This window comes from Musa acuminata, chromosome BXJ1-1 (assembly GCF_036884655.1).
Source record: "Musa acuminata AAA Group cultivar baxijiao chromosome BXJ1-1, Cavendish_Baxijiao_AAA, whole genome shotgun sequence".
NCBI classification, from domain to species: Eukaryota; Viridiplantae; Streptophyta; class Magnoliopsida; order Zingiberales; family Musaceae; genus Musa; species Musa acuminata.
This window is the reverse complement of record NC_088327.1, coordinates 15,565,661-15,592,363: the sequence shown is the minus strand read 5'-3', so window position 1 is coordinate 15,592,363 and position 26,703 is coordinate 15,565,661. Positions and strand designations below refer to the sequence as shown.

The 26,703-nt window shown below is 37.0% G+C and overlaps 3 protein-coding genes and 1 long non-coding RNA gene across 9 annotated transcripts; 2 read left to right on the top strand and 2 right to left on the bottom strand.

Moving 5' to 3' along the window:
• Positions 1-1,770: 1,770 nt before the first annotated feature.
• Positions 1,771-5,903, bottom strand: LOC135580806 (phosphoglycerate kinase, cytosolic-like). Its single transcript, XM_065187093.1, has 6 exons — positions 5,506-5,903; positions 3,736-3,813; positions 3,393-3,653; positions 2,834-3,151; positions 2,236-2,394; positions 1,771-2,147 (listed from the first exon to the last, which is right to left on the bottom strand). Exons 1-6 carry the CDS (start codon positions 5,698-5,700, stop codon positions 1,953-1,955), a joined length of 1,206 nt encoding a protein of 401 aa, XP_065043165.1. The 5' UTR covers positions 5,701-5,903; the 3' UTR covers positions 1,771-1,952.
• A 1,010-nt stretch (positions 5,904-6,913) lies between these two features.
• LOC108953308 (uncharacterized) lies at positions 6,914-9,972 on the bottom strand. The gene is made up of 3 exons (XR_010514183.1): positions 9,839-9,972; positions 9,386-9,585; positions 6,914-7,458 (listed from the first exon to the last, which is right to left on the bottom strand). It is a non-coding gene; the product is annotated as an uncharacterized LOC108953308 (long non-coding RNA).
• A 26-nt stretch (positions 9,973-9,998) lies between these two features.
• On the top strand, positions 9,999-17,364 carry LOC103998076 (uncharacterized). Of its 3 annotated transcripts, XM_009419477.3 has the most exons (8): positions 9,999-10,546; positions 12,826-12,885; positions 13,079-13,327; positions 13,449-13,525; positions 16,179-16,255; positions 16,364-16,496; positions 16,576-16,753; positions 16,864-17,364. In XM_009419477.3, the coding sequence occupies exons 1-7, from the start codon at positions 10,138-10,140 to the stop codon at positions 16,729-16,731; spliced, it is 1,161 nt and encodes a 386-aa protein (XP_009417752.1). In that variant the 5' UTR covers positions 9,999-10,137; the 3' UTR covers positions 16,732-16,753; positions 16,864-17,364. The 3 variants fall into 3 exon arrangements, with proteins under 3 accessions (XP_009417752.1, XP_009417744.1, XP_018683944.1); XM_009419469.3 differs by having other exon boundaries at positions 16,576-17,364; XM_018828399.2 differs by lacking the exon at positions 16,864-17,364 and having other exon boundaries at positions 16,341-16,496; positions 16,576-16,711.
• Positions 17,365-18,521: 1,157 nt separating this feature from the next.
• LOC103998092 (protein NARROW LEAF 1) lies at positions 18,522-26,436 on the top strand. Of its 4 annotated transcripts, none has more exons than XM_009419503.3 (6): positions 18,522-18,893; positions 20,009-20,589; positions 20,786-20,929; positions 24,364-24,604; positions 25,026-25,526; positions 25,644-26,436. In XM_009419503.3, the coding sequence occupies exons 2-6, from the start codon at positions 20,107-20,109 to the stop codon at positions 26,069-26,071; spliced, it is 1,797 nt and encodes a 598-aa protein (XP_009417778.2). In that variant the 5' UTR covers positions 18,522-18,893; positions 20,009-20,106; the 3' UTR covers positions 26,072-26,436. The 4 variants fall into 4 exon arrangements, with proteins under 4 accessions (XP_009417778.2, XP_009417770.2, XP_018683932.2 ...); XM_009419495.3 differs by having other exon boundaries at positions 18,522-18,927; positions 20,001-20,589; XM_018828387.2 differs by having other exon boundaries at positions 18,522-18,966; positions 20,001-20,589.
• Positions 26,437-26,703: the final 267 nt, after the last annotated feature.

The following is a 26,703-nucleotide window of genomic DNA, read 5'->3' as shown; positions in this document are numbered from 1 at the left end:
ATCTTCTAATTGATTCCCTTGATGTTGTCATCCTCATTCATGTTTCCAGAGATCTCAATTTTATGAATATTTTTGATAATATTCTGTTTGTGGTACTCAGAAATATCTTCTGCTTGAATCTCACAAGTCATTCATGTTTATAGAGATCTCAACTTTGTGGCACACAGATTTCAGATCATTTGCTACATTGCTGATGTTTTGATTGCTCAGTTTGTAATGTTCCCTCAATTTAATATGCACCTTTGTTTTCACAAAAAAGAAGAAGAAAAAGATAGGACATTTTATTTAATATACACATTCTTATCCAAAGAAGAAGAATAAAATGGTGCCTTAATTAAATGATTTAATATTTAATATAATTTAATATTTAATTTTTTTAAAAAAATTATATCTGACTTAAATATTATATTAAAAATATTCGACAGAATTAGTATTTTAATATTTATAGGATGCTAATATAGTTTTTTAAAATATTTTCTGATCAATGAAAAATTTTATTTATTTATTTATTTTTAAAAATTATTTTTATATTACATAAGTATTTTTTATTTATTATATATTTGAGATTACATATGTATTTTTTTATAAGATCACACACACACACACACATAATTTTTTACCTATTAATTTAAATAAAATATATATTTATTTTCAAATAATAATATTAAAATGATAAATTTATCCTAAAATATTCAATGCACATTTAAGATGTGATTTTCATTTATTATTTATCAGACAACTAAAGCATTTTACAATTATGAATTGACTCAAATCTTTTTTTTTTTTTCAAATATATATTAAAAATACAAATATATTCTCTCTTCAACAACACCCTAAAAATTCAACAATAATAAAAGAATAAACTTCAATCACAATAATGATGTTTCTCAACATAACAAAATCACTTGTTACTCCTTCCCATCGATATGTAAGAAATGATATATCGAAATCTTAGAATTTTAAGACATTGTTAAAAGAAAAATATATCAGCTCCAATACAGTCTTTCATCTTTTATCACAGGATCTAAATCTAACCCATCAACTATTAACGGAGTCCAACTCCAAGATATAAGACAGGCAGTGAGGTGAAGTTGGATACCAAACCTTTTTCGCCCTCGGACTATCACATATCTGAACTGAATATATTTCTAGAGCTACTCTTATTCTCCACATGGTTCTCTCGGATGAGGCTCTACTGTGTGGATTTGATTTAGAAGACCGATGTTAAGATATAGACTTTGGTGTTAATATCCACTAAGATGCAAAAACTGTACATGCTCTAGAATTTGGGGTTGCATACTACAGCCCAATACAAAACAATGCTGGAGATGGAGGTACTTACTTCATGTGAATAATGCAACTGGAATTTTTGTAATGCACATTTTCCCTGAGACATTGGTCTCATTACATCTAAATTGCCATATTTTTAAGGAACAAGTGTAACAACATATTGTTTGAATCTAGTAAATGTAACTCACCATAAGATGAAAGTACAATTTTTAGCAAACATATTGAACAGAGTATTTGCCCAATAAAAACAATGCACCTAATAATAGTCTCTTCTCACTTTATATAACTTTTACATATATGGGTACTGAAATTTACTCCTACAACTTACCTCCAGTGCCAAAGACAAGGTTTATGGATCATTACAAGGTAGATGCTAATAGATATGTCATCAGCACCCTTTGAGAAATAACAAAGTGTGTGGTTGTGCGCACAGTAAAAAGAATCTTCGTGCATGGTCTTAGTGTAATACATATTAAGGAGTGGAAAATAAAACGCTTCTTAGCCAAATAGTATTTGCATGGTTATGACATGAAAACTGGATTATATAGGCAGTTCATCCCTAATTCCTAGGGAAACACATTTATTGAAACACATCTACAAAACTGTGGAGAAATTTAGAGGTACACACCGTAAAACAACTCTAGCAAGATGATTAGTCGGGTTCAGGCATCATCAAGAGCAAGAACACCCGGCAGAGACTTGCCCTCTAGCAGCTCCAAGCTGGCACCGCCTCCCGTAGAAATGTGGCTCATCTTATCAGCAAGACCTGCTTTCTCTACAGCAGCAACCGAGTCACCACCGCCGATGATGGTTGTGACCCCAGCCGCACTCAAGTCTGCCAGTTTCTTTGCAATTGCCTGAACAATGAAATAAAAAGTGCCCTTCATATATGAACATAATGCATGATTTGATGTCTTGGTCTACGTATCTGGTACAGTGATTTACCTCGGTTCCAACTGCAAACTTCTCAAATTCAAACACCCCCATGGGTCCATTCCATATGATGGTCTTGGTGGTATCCAAAGATTCACTGAATGCCTTGATGGAGTCAGGACCAATATCAAGACCCATCCAGCCATCAGGGATGCCAGAAGCTGGAACAACCTGACGATGCAAGCGCAATGTCAAAACATAATTTATGGTCTCCATAACCAAAGTCATCATATTGCTGAAACCATGTTTGCTAAAGAACCTAACATCCTTGTCTCTCAACCTATATCACATCTTAGCGAACTGACAAACACGTGTACCCCAAAGTTTTATTAATCTACATCAGCACGAGGACTAGACACTCTATTACTGTAGCTTCCACCTGGATAGTGCGCCAATGATTCAATCCCAATCAGTGACATTAGTCAAAGTATGACCTCCATCTCCTTTTACCAGAAAGTTTACAAACAAAAGTCTGCAAAATAAACTAAAACCAAGAAACTAAACAAGAGGGTGAGTTTTTAACCACTTTTTGGTGCTACCACGAATACCTAGTTGGTTGTGCATTGTCAAATTTTGCTCAATTTATTCAAAAAGGCATACGTGGACCAACCATGCAATTTGCATCTGCAGCGAACTTGTCAGCTGCCACGACATCGGTAGGAAACAGTAGAGAAACCCCTTTAGACTTGGCTTTCTCCAAAAGTGAGGTCGCCAGATTGAGCTTATCTTCCTCCACAAGAGACGAACCAACTGAGTACCCCTGCGCCTTGTAAAATGTGAATATCATTCCTCCACCAAGGAGGAGGAGATCTACCTTTTCCAACAATGACTCCATAACCCCAATTTTAGTTGAAACCTTAGAGCCTCCAACAATGGCCGCAAAAGGTTTCTTGGGGTTTGCTACAGCTCCAACTAGATAATCAAGCTCCTGAGAGGGGAAAAAAGAGGGATTATCTCCAGTTTGTACTATAGTTTGATAAACAAAAAACATTTTAAAAGAAAAGTAACCATCTGACATGAATTTTTTCACACTAAAGAAAACTATTAATATTCAGTAGAAACATAAGCAGGATTTTCCAATCACAATAAGTATAAAAAAAATTCTTCAAAGTAATTGCACACAATTTAAATAACCAATTAAAAAGCTACATTATGAGATTAGTGAATACCTTCTGCATTAGATAGCCGGCAACAGCTGGCTTCAAGAATTTGGTCACTCCCTCAGTAGAAGCATGAGCCCGGTGAGCTGTGCCAAATGCATCATTGACATAGAGATCAGCTAGTGATGCTAGTTTCTTAGCAAACTCTGGGTCATTTTTTTCTTCTTCTTTGTAAAATCTGACATTCTCAAGAAGCAGAACACCTCCATCTGATAATGCAGCCACCATCTTCTCAACTTCCTCACCGATACAATCATTAGCCATCTCAACCTATGTAAGTACCAAGTAATTAGATCCCAAAAGTAACTCGGTCCAAATTTGGTGAAGACTTGAATAGAACACCAATACATACATCAACACCAAGAAGTTCAGAAAGCCTAGGCACAAGAGGCTTCAGGCTGTATTTTGGGGTGACACCTTTAGGACGGCCCTGAAAAATTACACCACACCATTAATTCCATATTGATCTGAGAATAGAAAAATTGGAGCATGTTTGAAATAAGTTCATTAGGTAAAATAGAAATTTTACCTAATTCCATTAGGTAAAATATTTGAAATAAGTTCACATCTGAATGAACAAACAATGCATGAATTGCACAAACATTGGAGCATGTTGGTTGGGCACATGTGACATGGTGACTTAAAAAAGCACATCATCATATAGTACTGCATCAAACATGGAAAGTGAACATGTAAACCATCAAAAACAGAAAGCTAAAGTGATGGTAAATAAAGTCTACAAAGGTAAAAGTTTGTGAGAAATGGCACAATAAATTAGTATAACGAAACCAACTTCTTCTCACAGGAGGAATATTAGAGAACTATAAATACTGTAATCTGCAGCAAGAAACATGTGGATCCTATGCCTAATGTGTACTTCATGAATGAACCTTACTACAAAGTTAGCCACAACAGCTATTGAGGATTGCCTAATGCTATTTTTCTGATTGCAGCAACCAGAAGGAGAGGTCCTAGCTTGATTTAGAAAAGCATATATCTTGCCATGAATATTCCAAGAATGATGTATGGATGGAATATTAAGACAATATGGTATCACTGCCCATTGTAGAATAAAAAGAAATGCAAAAGACAAGCTTTAGTCTTAGCCTGAAATGCAGTCAAAGGAAAACTGCTAAAAGAAAAAAATTATTCAGTAAACAAATTTTTATTGAGCAAGTTATCTGAAGAAACCATGACTATAGGAAAACTTCCTAGATCCTATCTCAGTTTTTGGACACTTTTCCTTAGGATTGTTTCTTTATTTGACTCAAAAGCATCATACTTAAATGCTAATTACAAGTTGCAATGTGATAATGCAGAATCATAAACTTCTATTATATTTTTAGCTTTTACACTAAAGCCTGAACAATTGTATTAATATCATGATTACTGCAACTTTAAAGAAAAAGAGAGCAAAATAGAGAACGTGTGTAAAAAATTCAAACATGACGCTTCCATGGTCATCAATTTATACACCATCAATACCACATTGTTTTCTTATCCAATGCAATTCATAAATTTCTATTATTTTTGTAGCTTTTATACTAAAGCTTAAGCATTTGTATCTATAGATTCACGCTGGAAAACAATGTTTTTCATAATAAATTCCATATTGAGATACAACATTGAAGCTTTTCTTTTTTGTTTATCCTCCCATAGGAATTAAAATCCTATTAGGCTAACAGAAATTTACATGCTCAGCTACGTAAATCTAATAATAAACGATGTAAAAACAGAATTATCCAAATTTTCAAATGACAATGGCTCGCATTCTAAGAATTAAAAATATCGCATCAAAAAAGGGATCAAATTCTATTGCATGCGAAACATATTACACGTCCAGATGAAACAAATATCGATAAAATCAGGAAGGTATAGATTTCCAGAAGCTAACATCAAATCACAAGCGAAGAAATGCAGAGACCACATTAGGAAAGAGAAGATCTCCATATAAATAAAACTAAACAAAATCATGCAGGATCATTAGCTGCTAGCTTTAGCTCAAACTATCAAGCGCCAACAAAGAGAAACGATCTACAACAATCAGATGTTATTAACGACAGAGACAAAAAAAAAGACGCTGAATCGGGTGACATGAGCTGATCAAGGGGTAGAGGATGACCAGATGGCTGCAGAGGATGACCCTGGCGCCGTGCTCCATAAGGGATTTGATGGTGGGCACGGCGGCGCGGACACGGGTGTCATCGGTGATCTTCTGACTGTCATCCAGCGGCACGTTGAGATCCACCCTCACGAACACCCTCTTTCCCTTGAGGTCGTCTTCCTTAAGATCGCCCACACTCCTCTTCGTCGCCATTTCTCCACAAAATTAACCACCGAAAAGAAAACAAGGAAAGAGGATCTCACGATCCGATCAAACAGATGGAGAACGATTAGTAAAAATAGAACAAAGAGGAGAAGACTCGCGATCGAATCGAATCGATTGACGAAGGCCTGTGGAGGGGTTTACAGGCGGGGGAGGGCGTCGATATAGCGGTTGTGTGCTAACGTCGGCTTTGCGGGGTCGAGAATGTTCTCGTCCCTTGTCGGTTTCGTGGCCTCTTCACCGGCACACAAAGTGGACGGTTGAGATTGCTGATTGGAGGAGGATCGAACGACCCAGGACGCGCGCGTGGACTCGGTGTTCATAGAGTCTCACCATATATTATAAACACTTTCGTGACCTCCAAGAAATGAACACTATGTTTACCAGCTAACATCTACCCGGTTAAATTGGGTCCCACGTTAAACACAACACGAGCACCAACCACGAAGTAGGTAAGGATTTCGGTACATTATGCGAGTAATCAAAAGATTGATTTAGGATAGGATGTCAGAGACTGCTCGTGACCGGTTCTAGAAGACGTCTCCTGATTTCATAATATAGAAATTAGCATTAAAAATAATGATAATAAAAATATTACCATTAATAATAATAAGCTTTGCAAAGGATTACATGACATGGCAGAATTATTGAGTAAATCAATTCTCTCTTTTCTTCCTTTGTTCTGGGTTTGGAGTTCTTGGGAGTTCACCAAAAAGTCAACAGACATGACATGCCAAAATTCAACTTAGGGGAATAAGAAGTGAATTCTTAAGACATGGAACGACTTATTTCACTAGGAGCATAAGAACTTCCCCTCAGTTTAATATAATATGTGGAAGATCTAACTTCAACCATTTCTGTGAAGACTAAAAAGTCAATTCTCTTTCTTAATATGAAGGAACTCAATTCTCTCTCTTTGTTCTGGATTTAGAGTTCTTGAGGTTGACAAAAAAGTCAACCACACATGACACACCAGGATGCAACTTGGAGCAACAAGAGAAGGACTTCCTGTCAATTAAATATGATATGTGGAATAGCAATACAAGGAATCTGGGGAGATCAAACTACAAACATTTTTGAGGAGATCAACACCAGCACAACTATGGTGGTTCTCTAATCAGAAAGCAACCAAAGTCAATAAAGGATTCCTAGCAAATGAGAAACGAAATGGCACCAGAAATCTACATCTCACAATACAGACATGTCAAGGACTTGGAAGTTTTGTACTGCTGTATTGTAATAATCTTTCTTGTGCTGAACTTGCTACAAAGGTCTGATATGCTATACATTTGGATGAAACGACAACTTGGTGCCAAATTCGAGTTTGAAGCAAAAAAGAGAAAAAAAGAAAAGAAAGGGAAAACCTACTAAGTATCTGAAACCACTCAATCTTTTTGTGTTGTTCTTGAGGAATCAGTAAGCCAAGCAGCTGAGTGTTTCCGGTAATCTATCCCAGGATCGGCTCTGTAGGGTTTCAGCCTTCAGCTCGTTCACTGGCATGCTTCCAAGTTTTGATCTGCAGTGTGGATATAGAATGATTCGAGGAACCAGACAAACCAAGGACCAGTTCTTTATCTTGTCGAACACAACAGATTCAGCCATGAATTCTGCACTCTGAATGTCACATTTTGGAACTCTACATGAATTCATCATGCCAAGTTTCAGCCCTTCAAACTCAGCAACCATTGCACTATATTCTTTCCAGTTGGCTCTTCTGCTAGTAAAGCCAGTATAAGATGTGCAGATACACTGCCATCAGGTAAGGAGAGATTCAGTTTATAAGCGCACTGAAAAAAATCTAAATGCATCAGGAAACAAAAATGCCAAACTATTTTTGGGTGTTCCAGCACTTTTGAGAACTAATTTGACTGCTAGCATCATAAACTGATGTTCAAACATCATAACAACACATCAATTTCTGGAAGCATTTTCTATAACTATTAGGGAGATATCTGTAGTCTCACATGAATATAAAGCCAGTTGTTTCTAGAAATAAAATCTGAACAGAGCAAATTTTTTGTTAGTGCAATTGCACTCAGTCTGATGATAACTAATCCAGAATTTGATTTTAATGTAAATTGCTTTATGGAGCTTAAACTATGCAGTGAAATGTGAAGTTATTTGGTTCAGCTTAGACAGGTGCCACAACCAAAATATACTTTTTCTTGGAATCAATAATACAGTATCAGAATCAGAATTGAGTACTCTCATCTAGATAGAGGTACATATCCAAAGCCGATTACATATTTGTATTACTAAGTACATGTTATTTGTTTAAGCTTTCATTCAATTTCAACAGCCCAGAGTAGATGATAGCAACATGATCAAGATTGACAAACTACCAATCAGAAGGATTTTAAAGTAAAACCATGATGCTGCATCTTCCTAAGAGCTGAAACTGCTTGAGAGTTGAGCATCAGTCAAATGTTCCATTATCCATTAGATTCTTGCTTGTTTGTCAGCTTGCATAGGTAGACAGAGCCAATAACTGATTTACTTGTAACGTTATTTCTAAGCATGCTTAGTTGGTACAAATTTACACACCTTGTAAATCTAGCTCAACTCACTTGCAAGAAAACTTACACGTGCTTTTAGGAAAATGTATGTATAAACAATATAAAGTCAAATTTATTTCAAATGTGTTAGTCTCTGTCCATGAGGCCCAAAATAAGGAAGATCCAAACCATCTATGCAACAAAATTGCCACATAAGATAAAATTTTGTTTGCAAAATAAAGTAATAAACCATACATGGTACAGGACATTACACTATTTTCCTGAAGTAGAAGATGTTGTCTAGATCAATCCTTAGAATATTAAGGTATTCATCTGTCTAAGAAATTTTATATGTCAAACATGTTTATCAAGTGGCAGATGAGTTCTATAGCAATCCTAGGAATGTTCAGTCTGAATATTAATCACTTTATATAGAATGTTAAAGAATGATGCATCTCAGAAAAGCAGAATAGTCACTTTGCGTTCTTGACTTCCCCAAACAGTGGGCACTTGATAGCTGCAACAAATAGGATTGTTGGTTCATCATTCTAGCCCGCACCCCATCTATCATATCTTGTATATATGCAAAGATCATACATAGGAATCATATTTTCAAGAAAATGTTACATAAGCATGGTTAATATAGTATTTTAAACCACATTGTAAGGCCCATTCCAGATATCTTTATTCCTTATGAACTTCCATTATCGTATCACATAAAAATGATGATTCAACCGAGAACTCTATACTAAGAGCAATTCAACCTATAATTGTAGTCATTATAATCTTCAAATAAATGTAATTGCAGACTTCCAGCAGACGTTTGCTATTGCTGAAAATCTATAAATGAAATTTGAGTAGGGTGACAAAAGAAATTGCGGGAAAGTAGGGCATGCATAGACACATCAACCAGTCCATGTATATTTTCATATGCTTTGTGTATCTTGTATAACATAGATCTTCTGTATTGTTACATTGAAACTCATAAGAAGCATAAAAATCACTCACACAGTGGCAAATATTCACAAAATTACATATACATAATATCAACAAAATCCAAATTACATATGTAGATGTTCTAAAGCCTTGTGAATTTACTTTGGCTATATATATAGTAGTAACCCATGATAATCATTAATGGTGCAAGATTCATGATATATTTTGAGCAATATGAAACTTACTAGGTCTGAATTTACTTCTCAAGACTAGTAGTTCATGAACAGTCATCATTTCCTTTATCAGAAGGAACTTAAATAACCCTAACAGAGGCATCATTTCCTTTCTCTAGTCATCAAGACGAGCCATAGTTCAGAAATAGTTGCAGTGATGGTACCATTAGCAGGCCTATTTCACTTTTAGTAGACATCCCACTTGATGATCCCTGAGAGGAACAAAGAAGCGAGTATAAATGAACCATGGAAGTCCCAGTGTCTGTTAATCGGTACAGAAAAAGATTGGCCAATCTCAGCAGAACCGGAAATGAAATGACAAGTTCATTGATGCATATCGTAAGGTCATCCAAGAAGGCAAAAGAAATTGCGGCATTACAATGCAATCCATCAGATTGCCAAGACAGTTGAAGGAGTTCACCAGGTCCTGAGGAAGTATCAAACAACAGGGCACAAGAGTTTCACCTTTAGATGCTCAAACTCAACAGCACTGAAGACGACGACGATGATGGTGAAGTTTATTGAGGGGGAGCCGGAGACGAGACTTAGAACGACTCAGCACAGAAGGAGAGGCTTTTAGCATTAGGAAGGGTTAGGAGGTCTGGGGAAGGCAAAAAGAGGCTCTTTTGGCGAAGGGGAATTTATAGTGTCTCGGCAAACCTGAAGCGTCAATCATGTCCGTCTGATGCAGACACGCTGTTGGAGTCTTTTAAGGGGACCAAAGTCGATCACTCGACACACACAAAATCTCTCTTTGATCACTCATGGCTTCGCCTTCTGCGTTCCCTTCCCTCTCCCCGATGCTTCGTCGCTCCGTTGCCCTAACCAAGATCTCGCTCCCGATTCGGAAGCCCTCCACCTTCCGAAGAAACCCTACCCTGCTCCCGATCAAAGCCCTCAAGGAGTGGAGAGAGTACGAGGACGCCCTGCGTGAGAAGGACCTCGCCCGCGCTCTCCGGTTCTTGAGGTCCATGGAGCTGGAGCCTCTTCCGGCGGAGGAGTCCTCGGTCGATTCGGTTTCGTATGTGCCCGCTGATTACCCAAGGACGGCAAGGGACTGGGAGGTGCTAGACGCCTGCTTGAACGCCGATGACATGCGCCTCGTCGGCAGCGCCTACGCATTCCTTCAGGACCGCGGGTTCCTGCCTAATTTTGGGAAATTTAAGAACATTGGTATTCTGAAGATTTCTTCAAAATTACTCTTTTTATATATATGTACATGTTCTTCCTTCATGAAGTTGTTTGACTTGAGTAATTATAATGATTTTTTGCTGCTTTAATTGATCCTTTGCTTGTTTTTCCCGCTTTTCCTCGCAAGCACTTGAAAGGATCAGTCATAGCGAAGGCTGGTGATCTACATTAAAGTTCAACTTGGTGTTTGATCATGTAAATTACGGGTTAGAGATCCGCTCGAGTATGAGCAAAGAAGAAACAGAAGGGGCCATTGTTATCCAAAGAAATCAATCAAAATTGCTACTACCATAGTGTGATAAGAAGTTGTACTCTCTTATTGGAAGAAACAGACAGGAAGAATATAGTTTGCTTACTAATAGTTGTGCATTTCTGTGTTAGGTTATATAAAAAACTCCTTTTTGTAGATAGTTCAGCCTTCAGGTCTAGTGTTGCTCTTTCACACTTTAAATTTGAATAATATGCATTTCATGATATGGTAGCCACTGAATGCCCATCTCTGAGTTTTTGTAATCCAGTGATTTGTGCACTTGCTTACTTATTTCCTTTCATGTCATATACTGTTGGTGCTACCTACTTGGATCATACATTTATCCACCCACATCCTCTCAAAGGTGTTTCTTCATTCTTTCACACGATTCCTTTTATTCTAGGGCATGGTTCAAGCTAAGCACTTATTTCAATAGATTCTGTATCCTGGTGATGGGAATTTGGTGAAAACATGAGAGAAGCACATGGAAAAAAAAAAGGCATTAATATGCCCATTTTGTAAGAGACATTAAAATTAATTCAAATATGGTTTTTTATATTATCTGGGTGAAGTTATTTTTAATTTTTTCTGTCTTGGACCTAAACTGAGCTAGGCTTTACAAGCAATTGTGCCAGGAAGGTATTTAGATGGACGAGCTTGCAGTCGGTCCATTACGAGCCCTAAACTAGCTTAAGTTATGAGCTGCCGACAATTAAGTTTATATTATTAGACATTAGTTGAAGACATATAATTATTTTTGCAATTTGGGACTAGTAGGATATCACATCAATCTCCATGTTCCTATTCTGTTTTATTTTACCATTTTGGTTGGTGTTCTATCTCTCGTTTGCTCATGAACTTTTTACTGGTGATCATGTTATACACATTGGATAAAAACTAATTTCTTACCCTCTTAAGCAATTGGACCACTTATTTTATTCCTAGCACTCATCAAACTTTTTTGTCTCCTGTGATTGGGTTCAGTTTTTAAAATAGTTGTTCCTCTCTTTTGGTTATATCCAAAATTGGAACTCCATTTAGGAATTTCTAGACAAACTTTTAAGTTGTTAATGCTATATTATTGGCCAGATGTTGAAGACAAGAAGAAACCTGTCAATGAGATCATTTTACTGGAAACAAGATGAGTGTGATGGGTCCTCAGGAATCTAAAAACTAAAAGGGCAAAAACCTGGTAACGTTGTGCATGCAAGTTATAATGATTTTTTTTATGTGGTTTCAAAATAAATCTTTAATTTAATATTGTGAACATGTAGGAAAGATACAGAGGTAGAAAAACACATGGTGTCGTGTTACTGGGCTTTCTGGAATATATGGAAGATAGACTCGCTGAACAGAGAAAACTTATTCTGGTTCCTTGTTGCTTTCCTGATTGAAAGACAGATGAGTTTTGGGCACAGGGTCTTTTTGGCTGAGTCAGGCCTGTATGACCCTTGGCCAACACATTCTGTGCCAGTTACACCCTTGATTGGAGTTTAGAGCAAAGTATAATTTCATGCTCTTCTATAATATGTCGAGAGCACTTGAAATATCACTTCATATACCTTGTGGCATGCACTGAAGAAAATGACTGTTTGATGACTTTTAGGCTGTTCCTAATGGTACTATTGAGTATTGACTAAGCCCTTGGAGTTTGAGGTATGTCTGTTGCCTGAAGTAGCTGTTCTGTTCAAAAATCAAGGTTGTGAGCTCATTTAAATTTATCTAATGTTTGCTTGAAGCCAGAGTGAATATATTCATTCAACGAAGGAAAAGGCATGTGCCACTTGTCAACTACCAGTCCTGTGCAATATATGGAAATGGCAGTTGTCCTAGAATTCAATTGTCACCTTGTGAGACACTCCATGATCATGCTTATTTGCTTTAGTTTCTTGAGAGAGGCTTCATCTTGTCATGAGGATTCTCTTTCCCTGAATACACATTGCTAAAGCCTTTTATTTTTAACTTTTGAACTTATAAAGAATCTTCTTACTTAACCATCTGTTGTATGCAGTTTTAGAGGGACCAAGAGAGGTGACACCGACAGTTCTAAAGGAATCGACTGGTTTGGAAGGTTAAACATTTCTTTAGGCTATTTTGTTATTTGACACTTTTGCTTTTTCATTAGTACTTTACTCTTGTAAGTTTGATATTTTACTGGAGAACATCCCTTGTTGCAGTTGCTTTTTTAGTAAGTTTTCTATAGAACTTCTGCCACTGCTTGCTCAAATTCAGGGGCTCTAAAAAGCTTATTTGGTGTTTTTCAGCTTCTAATCTTGCACCAAAGAAATGGGGCATTTCTGGAAGCTCCAGGCTTTTGTTGATTGGATTCCTTGGAGGTGTATCTTTTCTGCTTTCGCAAGGAGTAGACATACGACCTAACTTAGCTACAATACTGGCTTTAGGGATGTTTGATGCAATTTTTCTAGGTGGCACTTGTCTTGCTCAGATCCAGTGTTTTTGGCCACCATATAAACGTCGAGTACTTGTTCATGAAGCAGGACATCTACTTACTGGTGATTCTTATACTATCTTTATATTTGAATTTCTTAATTATTTTAAGAGCTGAATTAGAATTATCAGTTTCTTTTTTTTTCTCTAATTTAAATCCAATAACTTGATGTCTGTAACTTACAGCATACTTCATGGGTTGCCCCATTCGAGGGGTGATTTTGGACCCAATTGTTGCCATGCAAATGGGTATCCAGGGACAGGTATGCTAATAATGTTTCTTATTTGAACAATTTTCCTTCTACTCCTGTAACACAATGCTGAGATACTTGTGCATCATTGTTTGTGAAATAATTTTCCACTTTCTCACTCTTGATATTGTTTCTTTTACGAATTCATTTTAGCTTCTTCAATTCGTGAACTGTAGTCCAAATTCAGTGGCTTGCTGCTAATCATTTATTAACAGCAAATGTTTAAAGAGTCAACAAGCTAAACAATTATACCTGGATCAAGTATTTAATGAAGTGAAGCCATAGGTAGATAAATGGTGTGTTTGATACTTTAAATTGCTAAGTGATGGTGTCAAGCATACTCCAGACCTTGTACCTGATCCCTGTAATTCTTGTCATACCATTTGAATATGTGGGCATATATAGTTTTATTTAGGTTGGTTATATTTCCTGTTATATATGATCATTTCAGTCGCTATTTTTTCTTTTGGAAATAAAAAGTTCTGAATTCAAGAGATGAAACTCCCTTGGTAATTATTGTTGTGTTTTGTCTTCTTAATTCTGTTCTGTTGGTCATATATACAATTTTGGTATATTACTCCTAAAAATTATAAAACAAACTCAAAAGATGATCCATGAGATTTATATGCCTTCGTCCCTGGCAAATAATCTATTCCCCTCATCCCTTTTTCTTCTCTATTACCATAAATTTGTTTTTATTTCCATTATCGGAAACAAAACAGATGAAAATGGAAATGATGCAATACATGAAAATGCATTATTTCCTTGTTATGAAATACATGAAAATGGACATGATGCAAAGCAAACCTTGCATTATCATTCTAAATTGTTCAGCAACATCTGAATTAAACCAGCTGAAACAAGTTGCTCGCAAAGTTACATTGCTTGTGTTAGTCTTTCAAGTTAGTCTTCACAAATTAGTATGCTCTTACCTAGGCAAAATATGTTTCTTTTTTTGATTCTATCAGAGTGAGGCTTGTCAAGGGACATAAGGTGCATTAATGACTATGACAACTGATGAGGCAATACTTACTTGAGGCCAGGAGTGTAAACTGATAGATAACGTTGCTCACAGAAATAATATAAGTCTCAAGAGCCCAATTTAAGGAAATACTGAGCATTAGATATATCATATGGTGATATATTAGTCTTCACATTGCTTGTGTTAGTCTTTCAAGTTAGTCTTCACAAATTAGTATGCTCTTACCTAGGCAAAATATGTTTCCTTTTTTTGATTCTATCAGAGTGAGGCTTGTCAAGGGACATAAGGTGCATTAATGACTATGACAACTGATGAGGCAATACTTACTTGAGGCCAGGAGTGTAAACTGATAGATAACGTTGCTCACAGAAATAATATAAGTCTCAAGAGCCCAATTTAAGGAAATACTGAGCATTAGATATATCATATGGTGATGGTTCTTTATGTTATGATTGAGGTAAATCTCAAAGCACTGGTCTTTATAAGGATTAACCTGCTTGGCCTAGAATTGTGTCGCAGAACAATTTAACCATGACCAGGTAAATAAAAAATAATTTCATTTTTGTCTCTTCCTCTCCACAGACAAACATCTGCCTTCCTTCTTTTTACCTATCTCCTCCACCCCATCTCCGTCACTTTCCAGTTATGTTCTTGAGACATCTTCAGGGACAATCTTTAACAGAGGACAAGTTGCAAACCACCAGATTCCATTTTTTTTTCTTTTTATCTTTCAGATCTATTTATGACTCAGATGCTTTAAGCTGTGTGTGTCAGATACTTTTGAGACACATAAGTAATACCGCATAAATACTTCTTGTGGAGACATTTATTTTTTTGGAAGTTAAATCTTTTCATTATGGTGAAAAATTAGTTAATTTTGGATCTCTTTTCTTGTGGATGAGATGAATATATATTTTATTTAATATTTTGTATAGTTTGTATTGAGTACTAGGTTATTAAGTGCAAATACAATTGATTTCATTTTAATTTATTTATCATAAGTTCTTGCAATATCCTCTACATTTTATGGTACTGTCTTGCCAAAGGTAGTTTTTATATAATGAACTTGCTACATGTTTAACTTTCATGATTTCTAATTGTGTATTCGTGTGGATATCTGTGCTTCATAGACTTAAAATAGGAAGCCAGTAAATTTAGATAATTATGAAACTTGACATTTGAAAGATCAATCATCTGAAAAATCCTTCTTTTAACTAGAACATAGGTTTCATTTTAGTGGGTTCTATTCTCTTTTAACAGCTTCACTACATTGTCATTGTTCCCAAACAGTTATCTGGTTAAAACCCATATCTTGACCTATCTCTGCAACTGTGGCGTGGACTATGAAGCAACTTCATTGCTAGCTGTTAAGTTAATCATATGGTTTTTTACAGAATAATTGACAATTATGCATGCATGCAGCAGAGAAATGAAAGAATTTTTGTTAAAACTATTCCTATCTGATTATTGATCTCATCACATTCCAGTTTTATCTGGATTTTGTTTCTGAACCTGTCTCCTTAAATTAAAGCTTGATTCCTTGTTCTAAAAGATATACCTATCAGTTGAGTTAGTTCTCCATTAGCAACTTATTTACACCTTTTAAAAATGGTTTGTACTTTTTGTTAATGTCTTTCTTTTATACTAAATTTTTCTTTCAAATGAATTTTATGATAAAATTAGGCAGGGACTCAGTTTTGGGATGAAAAGCTGGATAACGAGCTTGCAGAAGGTCGTCTTAGTAGCACTGCATTTGACAGGTATTCTTGGTAATTACCATTGTTGGAATTTTCCTAAACGAACATTCAATATTTGATTGGCATATAAATCGTTTTCTTAGAATAGTCCGTATGCATGTCAATGTGTAGGTACTGCATGGTACTTTTTGCTGGAATCGCAGCTGAAGCTCTTGTTTATGGGGAAGCTGAAGGTGGAGAAAATGATGAGAACTTGTTCAGAAGTTTGTGTGTTCTCCTACGACCTCCGCTGACTGTCATGCAGGTGGTACATTAGGCATTAGCATTTTGTTACACTTCATTAAAGTATAATTTCCTTTTACATACTAACTCTAGCCTTGCAGATGTCAAACCAAGCACGGCGGTCTGTTATGCAATCATACAACCTTCTAAAGTGGCACAAGAATGCACATAAAGCTGCAGTTAAAGCTCTAGAAAGCGGCCATAGCCTTGGTGTTGTCATCAGGAGGATTGAAGAAGCCATGTCTTCTGGTAATTGACGGCGGAAATTTCACTACATAGGTGATCTTCATAAGCCACTTGCAGTAGAACTGTTGGATTTAGCTTCAAGTGATGATCTCTCTTGTCAATTCTGGTGGAAGCACATCATGCTAATCAACAAAATTCCACAGAGCTGCTGTACTTCATCTGGCCTCTGTATCTCATAAAGTTGGCTGTCATCAAATGATACGACAAATGATGCTGATAAGATTATTGATAAGCTAAACAAGTTTTACTGGCTACAGTCCACCCAACTTTGACGATACTCCAGAACTCCATCACAGATCGGGTAATCAGTTCCTCATGGAAGATGGTCTCAGTGGCAGACATTGTAACTTGTTACAAACTCAAGTAGCTCATGTCGATTCAGCGACCCCTGCAGAAAGAAAATAGTGCAAAATAGTCTGTATTCTTTACTTGATATGCGATTAAAGAAAACTCTGATGACTTATTCTTTCATGTAATAATCAGCAGAGAAATGTATCTGGTTCTGTCAGAAGACTTCACGTTTGCAGACTGTGATGCCTCTTCACCATTGTTGTTCCTTCTCTCTTGTTTCCATCTCTATAACTTGCTGTAGCAACCTTTTTCTTCCCCTTAAAAGATGAAATGGTTGATGTTCAGGAGATGCACGTGAAGTTCTTGCTTGTTCAATTAGTGTTTCTTGAAACAGAATGGACATTGTAGTTAAAGATGATTTCTCTATTACCTATATATATATATATATATATATATATATATATATATATATATATATATATATATATATATATTCATTCATTCTTGCTGCTGAAGGATGAGCCTTGGCTCCCTCAGCATCATATTAAGATTGCCTCTTTATGACTCTGATTATTAGCATTCAATTTACAAAAATATTTTTTCTGTGCATCCATTCAATATTTTTACCTTGATGATTAATAATTATCTTTGCCAGTGAGTTTGAAAAGCATTAAAGAACTAAATAAGATATATATATATATACATACATATATGTTAAATGGATAATGAATATTAATGTCATTAATCAGGTACATCTTTTACAACTGTTAACCTGCCTAATTAAGTGCCAAGTATTTAGTTTTGATTAACCTCTATTAAAATGTCAGGAAAGATTGGAAGCATGGAGAAATGTTCTGAGAGATTAAACCAAAAAGAGAGCAAAAATTATTTTAAAAAAAATTAAAATCTCAATCTTGCCCCATGTAAATAAATGGAGTGATGCCATTTTTCTTAAATGAATACTAGCTGTGCTGTCACATACAAGTCAGCTGAGATAAACTTTTAGGGGATGGCACATATGTAATGCTGATGGGTCTTTGTATCAAACAAGAGGAAGGGAGAATTGCAGCTTTGGCAAAGATCCAATCAAGGAGAGAAATACAGAGAAAAAAAAAATCCCCTTGGCACATTTTATCAATAGTTAGAGACATGCAACTTCTTTTACAATGCTTTGATGAGTACAAAATTACTCATATATTTAGGGAAGCAAATAGAATGTTGGCCCCAAAAATTACTCTTTTTTTTGGTGATCCTCTAATGAACATGATTATTTTTGTAACCAATCTGGAGGGAGGACTAGCCCCAAAAATGAACTTTTTTGTGATCCTCTAATGAACAGGACAGGTTTTGTAGTCATTTAATTAAGCAATAGATCAACTTATCTCTTGGGGATAAAAGAAAACAAAAGGGGCAATGAAGAAGCCACTGTTTGATCCCACCAAGTATGTTGCATTCATAAACAATGATTTCTTCTCAGTGGTGGCTTAATGCACATATCCATAACAGTAGTCTTCCCCAGTCTTTTCCCTCCACAATAGAGCTATGCCCTTTCCTGACTGCGTTGTGGCCCTCTCCATCATTGCTCCTTTAGAACTTTTAGATCTCCTCCTTCCTCTCCTCTCCCCTACGCTCCTCTCTCTCTCTCACCATCCTTCCATCTCTCTTGCTCTACTAAAAGCTCTTTGTCCAATTGGCTAGTGGCCAACTTTCCCAAAAGCCTTCAAGGGCATCTCAAGTGGAGGGCCTTGGCTTCCAGTATATACTCCATTGCCCTTTGAGCCTTAGATTGGTCTCCTCCTCGTCACTCTGGAGAAATCATCTAAAGATCGCTTCTTGCTGCCGGCTCCATGGTTTAGGAGCCGAAAGATGTGTTTTTTAGATGGTAGACACACTCTTTGATCCTCTCAGACTCTTAGGTTCGTCCGATGTAGGGGGGACAATGGGTTTTTGACGTTGTGAGTCCATCTAAAGATGATGGCCTTCTTAGTTTTTGAACTGGGCTTTCTTTGGTTTCTTATTTGGCAATAACATTTTGCTCGAAGCTCTACTCTATGGGAAAAGATGCTGGCTTTGTGCCTGTTTCCCTTTGTGTTTCCTTGCTTTGGACTCGTTCTGAACCTTATGCAATCTCACTAGGCTCTCTGAGTAACTTGAGCTAGCTCTCATATATTTCTGTTGATCATAGTTGAGCAGACGAGGTGGTCTTTTGAAAATATTGTGCTTACCCTATTGTTTGTCTTTCCGAATCTTTATTCACTTTTACTTCAGTGTTTTTCCATGTTCTGCAGATTTAAAGAACCCAGCCCTTCCTATATTATGATTAGTTTTACCCGTTTTGCATGCTTTATGGCTTATCATTCTTCCAAGCAATTGCTTATTTCTCACCATCTTTGTTGCTTGGAGTTCATTTAATGAGAAAAGGAAGTAACAAGGAAAAAAAATTGCCTTTACTGATGCTGTAAACAGACTATATTTGTCTGGTAGGACTCTCGTTCAAGCATTAATTTTCTTCTATGGATCTCGATCTTCCATCTTTTCCTTTTTTTTTTAACGTGCCTTATATTTATATATATCAACTTGATTGGCATAGAAAAAGAGAACTTAGATGATATTTATATGAAGCCACTTCTCATATTTTATCTGTCTATTGCTGTTTTTGTAAAGCACCTATACCTCTTGTTTCTGTTTCATGCCGGAGAGAATTGAAAATTCTACTATTTCTTCTAAGATATTATACAGGTGCTAAATTTTTTATGTTCTTTTACAAAAGTCATTAAGACGCTATATTCAGTAAGTTATTCTCTATTCACAAGACATGGTAACATCTTAGTAAGCGTCAAAAGAAACTTTTTTTACCTATTTTATTGTGGTATTCATTCTTCATGTAATTTGTCACTTTTTTGGACTTTTGCAATGTCTGTTCATAGACTAATATGGTTTCTGATGGTTGAATATCCAATTCAAAAAACTGTGTGTACATGGTGTCTAGTTTTGCAGATTTTATTTCCTGGACATTTGATCTTGATCATGCAAATTAGAGATCAGTTTGAGGTGGGCCAAGCAAGTAAACTTTGTTAGGAAAGAAAATTTGCCTAATGAGGCACTCAGACACCCAATGCCGTCACTCAGGGTCAACACAATCGGATGAATCAGCCTTGGACATGGAGAGAAATTTATGCAATCATCTCCACTCCTATAGTACATCTCCTATCCAACCTATTGCATCAGGTGGTCAACATTCTGAATGTGCTGCTGCATACTTTTCTTGGCCGACCTCTACACTGTTACATGGTGCTGCTGAAGGCCGAGCTAATTATTTTGGGAACCTTCAGAAAGGAGTACTGCCAGCACATCTTGGCCGGCTTCCAAAAGGGCAACAGGCCACAACACTGCTTGACCTCATGACAATAAGAGCATTTCACAGCAAAATTTTGCGTCGTTATAGTCTAGGTACAGCAATAGGCTTTCGCATCAGAAAAGGTACATTTACAAATATCCCAGCAATTCTTGTATTTGTTGCTCGGAAAGTTCATAGAAAATGGCTCAGCCACAGTCAGTGTCTACCATCTGCTCTTGAGGTAAACAATAGTCTGTTTTTCTGGTACTTTGTTGTAATATGATGTAGGAGTTGTTTGTCATTTTAACAGTGCTACTGTATGTATCACTATTTGCTTGACTTTTTTGGTTTCTTTATGTGCTTATGGAGTTTCACTACAACCTGTTACATTTGAGTGATCTATTCTTACTAATGCAGTTTACTTTTACGGTGAACAGGGACCAGGGGGTGTGTGGTGTGATGTGGATGTGGTAGAATTCTCTTACTATGGTGCACCAGCACCGACTCCTAAGGAGCAACTGTATAATGAGCTCGTGGATGGCCTACGTGGAAGTGATCCATGTATAGGTTCAGGTTCTCAGGTACTACCGCAGTTATCCTGCTTCTATATGTTCTAAATTAAAGGTCTGACTGATGTAATTGATTTATGTGAACATAGAAATGCACCCTGTTTCCCGTTTAGTGCATAATGTCTATGATTTTGTAAACTTCAGGTAAATAATGTTGATACTGTCTTGTTTATGAATTTCGTTTGTTATGTAAAATCACTCTAACATTGTGAATGGTGAGCTAAATATCATTGCATCAGATGCATAAAAACTTTTTTCATCTATCAGTGAGATATTAGTTCTATACTGCTCTTGTGCATGTATTTCCTTGGTCTTATTTTGTTCTAGTAAGCTGCCATATGAGTTTTCAGCATTTGGCTGCGAGTTAGGTGAAATAATTGCAAGTATTTTCCAAGTGTTGCTGTAAATTATTATTTCAGAGGATAATTTGACTGCTTTTGTTGAACTTAAGAAGTTGTTTGAATGCCTTTAACATTAGTGGACCAATTTGTCTATTCTTGTTGATGAATCATGTATGACAAATTCTATTATCATCTTGGTTGCATACGTCTGCATATTCACAAGTATGCCTAAATTTTGTAAAATAAGATTAGCTAGTTAGTAATTGCTACCATGTCTATCTCAAATATTAGCCGGAGAAAGTGGCTAGACTCTTTAGTTATCAGTGTCCAACAAACTATCTGGTGGCTAACCTCCTTTTTCACTTGGTCTAGACAGAGATCGGTGACTTTTTAAAACCATGTAAATTATAGTTACATGTTTGTTTATGCTCAATCTTAATAGTTTACCATGATTGAGGGATTGAGCCTGACTTACGATCTTGTAAAGCAAGATTCTAAGTCTTGTGTACTGCTGCCATGCTAAATTGGGTAGTTATATTCATTGGCATTGCATAGTAATGTGTTGAGACTTGAGACTATATATATGTATGTATGTATGTATGTATGTATGTATGTATGTATGCATGTAAATTGTGGACCAATCAATTCTGGAAGGTTGGAGCTCTACACTTATATGGTGTCATTTTATAGAGGAGATTGGGTGCCAGTTGGCAAAAGCCTTGGGATTGGGTTCTAAAAACCAGCTATCAAGCCCCTTGTCAAGGAGCTTTCAAGTTCATCAAACTGCTTGACCCTTGAAGAGACAACCGTCTTTAACGCTTACCTAAATTATGTCTTTAAATGTCTCTTGGTTAACATGTCTTATTTCCTGTAGATCTAGGGATTGCTAACATAAAGGGGCATTGCCCAATTGCGTACTCACTGTATTGCAACAGTTTGCTTAAGTCTTGGTATGAGTTAGCAATATAAATTGGCTCATATTGCTTGGCATGAGGCTGGAACCTTGCCAGACTTATGGGTGTTCCACCAAGAACAGCTATAGGATTGATAAAACAGATTGCGATCCTTGATACACACACACACACACACACATATATATATATATGTATATATATATATATATATATATATGTATATGTATGTATGTATATATATATACATACATATATATATATATATATATACATACATATATATATATATACATACATATATATATATATACATACATATACATACATATATACGAGGAATTTGTCTTTTGATCATCATTATGTAGAACAAGGTTTTTAAAACCGAACCGTACTGCCCAATATGGGCGATACGTACCAGTCTGTTGGAGGGGTGTACTTACATTATTAGCAATATAAATTGGCTCATATTGCTTAGCATGAGGCTGGCACCTTGCTAGGCATATGGGTGTTCCACCAAGAACAACTATAGGATTGATAAAACAAATTGTGATCCTTGATGGTATATATGTATGTATGTATGTATACACACACACACATATATATATCAAGGTTCGTAATTTCGTACCATACTGGAGTATCGAGCTTAGCTTGGTCTTGTACGGTATGAGTATACCGAACGATACATTCTAGTGTATCGCTCAGTATATAAATATATAAATAATAAAAAAGTTAAAAAATAAAAAAGGGGCGATGTTGCCTCGTTTCTTCTGCTCGGTTTCTTCTCCCCGCAAAGCTTCTCCCTGTGCGGATGAGGAGAAGTCGCCGACAACGTCGAGGCCTTGTCGCCTCAGATAAGGAGGCGACATCTCATCTGCGATGTCTGGCGAGGGAGGGCGGCGATGGATCGGGATCGTTGAGGGAGAGCGGCATCGGATCTTCAGGTTCTCCTTTTTCTTCTCTCTCTTCTTCCTTCTCCCTCGACTAATATCGCCTAGTAGCGGGCAGCGACGGTCGAAATTGATCGTCACTGATCGATTTCGTGTGGTAACGGGGCGGAAACAGCCCCAATCAACGGTAGCGGGCGGTATCATTTGAAATTTTATATATATATATATATATATATATATATATATGTAGCGGGCGATATCATTTGAAAATATATATATATATATATATATATATATATACATACATGAGGTCATTGTCTTTTTATCATCATTATGTAGAACAGGGTTTTTAAAACCGAACCGTACCACCCGGTATGGGCGGTACGTACCAATCCATCAGCAAACCGGTACACGGACCGTTAGCAGACTAGTATACGGACCGCTCGCTACCAGGCAGTATAATTGATATAGCCCCGTATCGGATGATACAGGGTTGTATCGAGCGGTAACGGTTGAAATTTCGACCATTATCACTCGATACATGTCAGTAATGGTCGAAATCAATCGTTACCATCTGTAATAGTGCTCTAACACAAAAATTTGCTTCCTTTTCTTTGCCCTTTTCATAGAAAGAGAGGGAGAGAGAGAGGAGAACAAGCGACAGACTGAGCGCAATATAGAGAAGGAAGAGTCGAGAATGGAGAGGCTTTCGGAGCTCTACGTTGCTCATTCCATTTTCCTTACGTCGCCCCAGGAGGCATGCCGCTTATCCACCATCTTGACCACCTTCCATGTCGTCGGGACCTCTGACACCATCTGTGCCCGCTTGTTGCCCGCCGCTTGAAGAAGCCCTCGTGAAAGAAGAAGATGCCTCCCTCCGACCTCAACTCCTCCTCTTTTGGTCCTGTCGCAACCCCCGTCCTAGCCACACCATCGGACGATGGGACTCGACCCAGCGTTGCCTTTGTAAATCGCCTCATTTCGGTGACTGAGGATGGTTGTTCGTCATTGCTCATTTCTACTGAGATGGATAGTAAGAGGTTAAAGACAGGGCTGGGGAAGGGTTTTATGCCCTTTTTAGGCGTACTGCTCGATACCCTGTATTGAACCATACCGAGCTTTACACCAGTATGGTACGAGATTAAAAACCTTGATGTAGAATATGTAGAAATGACAATATGCTGCTTGTTTCCAGCATATTGACATTTTTTTAATTGCCTCTGATCCATATGTATGTTTATACTTCTTTTCGTGCTGTATTATGATGGCAGTATCAGATTTATGATTTTTGCTCTTATATGCAGGTTGCAAGCCAAGAAACATATGGAACTTTAGGTGCTATTGTGAAAAGTCGAACAGGTAACAAACAAGTTGGTTTTCTCACAAACCGCCATGTTGCAGTTGATTTAGATTACCCTAACCAGAAGATGTTTCATCCTTTACCACCTAATCTTGGACCTGGGGTCTATTTGGGTGCTGTTGAAAGGGCAACATCTTTCATCACAGATGACGTTTGGTATGGGATCTATGCTGGAACAAACCCAGGTAATATAGTCAAATTATTTTTTTTGTAATTGCATGGAGTTAAACATCTCTAATTGTCAGATCTTTGAATATCCGTTTCGGTATCTATTGCATATCTTTCTAAGACCAGAAAGTTACTAGTGGTTGTTAAATGCCTTTCTAGAATCTCGTTTATGCATATAGGATAAGCTAACAAAATCCTGCAAAAATGTTTATTAGATTATGTAATGATGAACAATCTGTAATATTCATTAGTAACATGAAACCCAGTCAGCATGGATCGGAAGATCAACCCAAATAGATTCTCTGTTACCTTTTATTGAGGGTATATTACAACTGATCACTTTGTTACATGGTTGATCATCTCTCTTGGTTCTTATACTTACTAGTTGAATGATGTTCTGATTCCCAACATACCTCTTACCTCGTGAGACACCTGCAGAAACTTTTGTGCGAGCAGATGGGGCTTTTATTCCCTTTGCTGATGACTTTGATGTGGCCTGCATCACCACTACAGTGAAAGGATTGGGTGAGATTGGAAATGTTAAGGTTACAGATCTACAATCTCCAATCAACAGCTTAATTGGGAGACAAGTGGTGAAGGTTGGGAGAAGCTCTGGTTTGACAACTGGCATTGTAGTGGCCTATGCTCTAGAGTATAATGATGAAAAAGGAATATGCTTCTTAACAGATTTCCTTGTTGTGGGTGAGAACCAACAAACATTTGATCTGGAAGGTGATAGTGGGAGTCTCATAATTCTGTCAGGACAAGATGGGGAGAAGCCACAGCCTATAGGGATCATTTGGGGTGGAACAGCCAACCGTGGAAGATTGAAGCTTAAAAGTGGTCAAGGTCCTGAGAACTGGACTAGCGGAGTTGACCTAGGTCGTCTTCTTGATCTTTTGGAACTTGATCTTATAACTACAAGCGAAGGACTTCAAGGTTTGCTCTTCTGGCTTAATCATGAGCTGTTAGATATTGTGTCATATTGCAACACCATCTCTCTTATTTCCGTGCTTTGAAACATTTGTTTTTACTTTTCCTTCATCTTGATTAAAGATGCACTACGGGAACAAAGATTTGCTTTAGTAGCAGCAATCAATTCCACAGTTGACGATTCATCTCCTACAGCATGCACCTTTCCAAATGAAAAGATGGATGAGATATACGAACCTCTAGGCATTAACCCTCAACATTTTCCTCCTGAAGGTGCTTCTGGTTCAGAGATCAGACCCTCTTTTACAGGCGTTGAATTTCAGGTGGATACCATTGAGGTGGTAAAGAATGTTGAAGAGCATCAGTTCATCCCAAACTTCATCAGCATGTCCCCAGTGCGTCGGACTCAAGAAGACAGCCCAGAAAGGAAGAACTTATCTGCACTTGGGAACTCATCTGATGAAGATCTTTGTGTTTCTCTATATTTAGGGGACCGAGAACATAAAAGACAGCGTTCTGATCCTAAATTGAACACTGATTTATCACAATGAAGTAGATCTGATTTTGTGGGGCTGATTATGTAGCTGCTAACAACTTCCTGGTAGTATTTCCATATGATATGCAGTTGCAGCAAATGCATGCAGAGGAAGCTTTTTAGGCTTTGAACATGAGCTGAATTTTCAAAGAACTAGTCTTTGCTTTGCAGAAGAGAAGCCAGAGTCAGCATTCTTTCAAACTGTCTTTACTCATGACTATAGTTCGGACGTGTTATGGATTAGCAGTGTGCAAGGTCAGTCATCCAACTACTCAGTGGCCATGCAATTTTGTATGTTCAAATGAATTACAGGTGTCTTGACCCTGAAATATATATGAGACAATGTCAATGGATATCTTTGAGTCTACCTTCTTATCTTAAGTTTCTCTTTAATATATTTATGTATAGGAAAACTCAGTGTGAGTAGTACTTTCCTTTCTCTTCTCTTCATGTCTGTCAATGCTGTGATTGTTAGATGCTTCTAATTTTTCTTCATAAGTAAGCGGTATGTTTTAGATGGTTGTTAAATATCTGGAAATATGGTTCATTTACATGGGTGCATTTTCCAATGGCTCATTTAACGAATTACTGGCTTTTCTAGCTGCTTAATAACTGAAACAGGCTGAAGTGGTTATTAATCAATGTGAG

What these genes read in the sequence shown, in the direction of transcription:
- LOC103998076 (XM_009419477.3), top strand. Translation starts at nt 10,138, where the DNA reads ATGGCTTCGCCTTCTGCGTTCCCTTCCCTCTCCCCGATGCTTCGTCGC. An exon ending in AAATGGGTATCCAGGGACAG is followed by an intron (nt 13,526 to 16,178) that starts GTATGCTAATAA and finishes TGATAAAATTAG; the next exon opens with GCAGGGACTCAGTTTTGGGA. An exon ending in CTCCGCTGACTGTCATGCAG is followed by an intron (nt 16,497 to 16,575) that starts GTGGTACATTAG and finishes CTAGCCTTGCAG; the next exon opens with ATGTCAAACCAAGCACGGCG.
- LOC103998092 (XM_009419503.3), top strand. Translation starts at nt 20,107, where the DNA reads ATGAGGCACTCAGACACCCAATGCCGTCACTCAGGGTCAACACAATCG. An exon ending in GTATAGGTTCAGGTTCTCAG is followed by an intron (nt 20,930 to 24,363) that starts GTACTACCGCAG and finishes TCTTATATGCAG; the next exon opens with GTTGCAAGCCAAGAAACATA. An exon ending in TACAAGCGAAGGACTTCAAG is followed by an intron (nt 25,527 to 25,643) that starts GTTTGCTCTTCT and finishes TCTTGATTAAAG; the next exon opens with ATGCACTACGGGAACAAAGA.
- LOC135580806 (XM_065187093.1), bottom strand. Translation starts at nt 5,700, where the DNA reads ATGGCGACGAAGAGGAGTGTGGGCGATCTTAAGGAAGACGACCTCAAG. An exon ending in CTGAACTTCTTGGTGTTGAT is followed by an intron (nt 3,654 to 3,735) that starts GTATGTATTGGT and finishes GTACTTACATAG; the next exon opens with GTTGAGATGGCTAATGATTG. An exon ending in CCGGCTATCTAATGCAGAAG is followed by an intron (nt 3,152 to 3,392) that starts GTATTCACTAAT and finishes TTCCCCTCTCAG; the next exon opens with GAGCTTGATTATCTAGTTGG.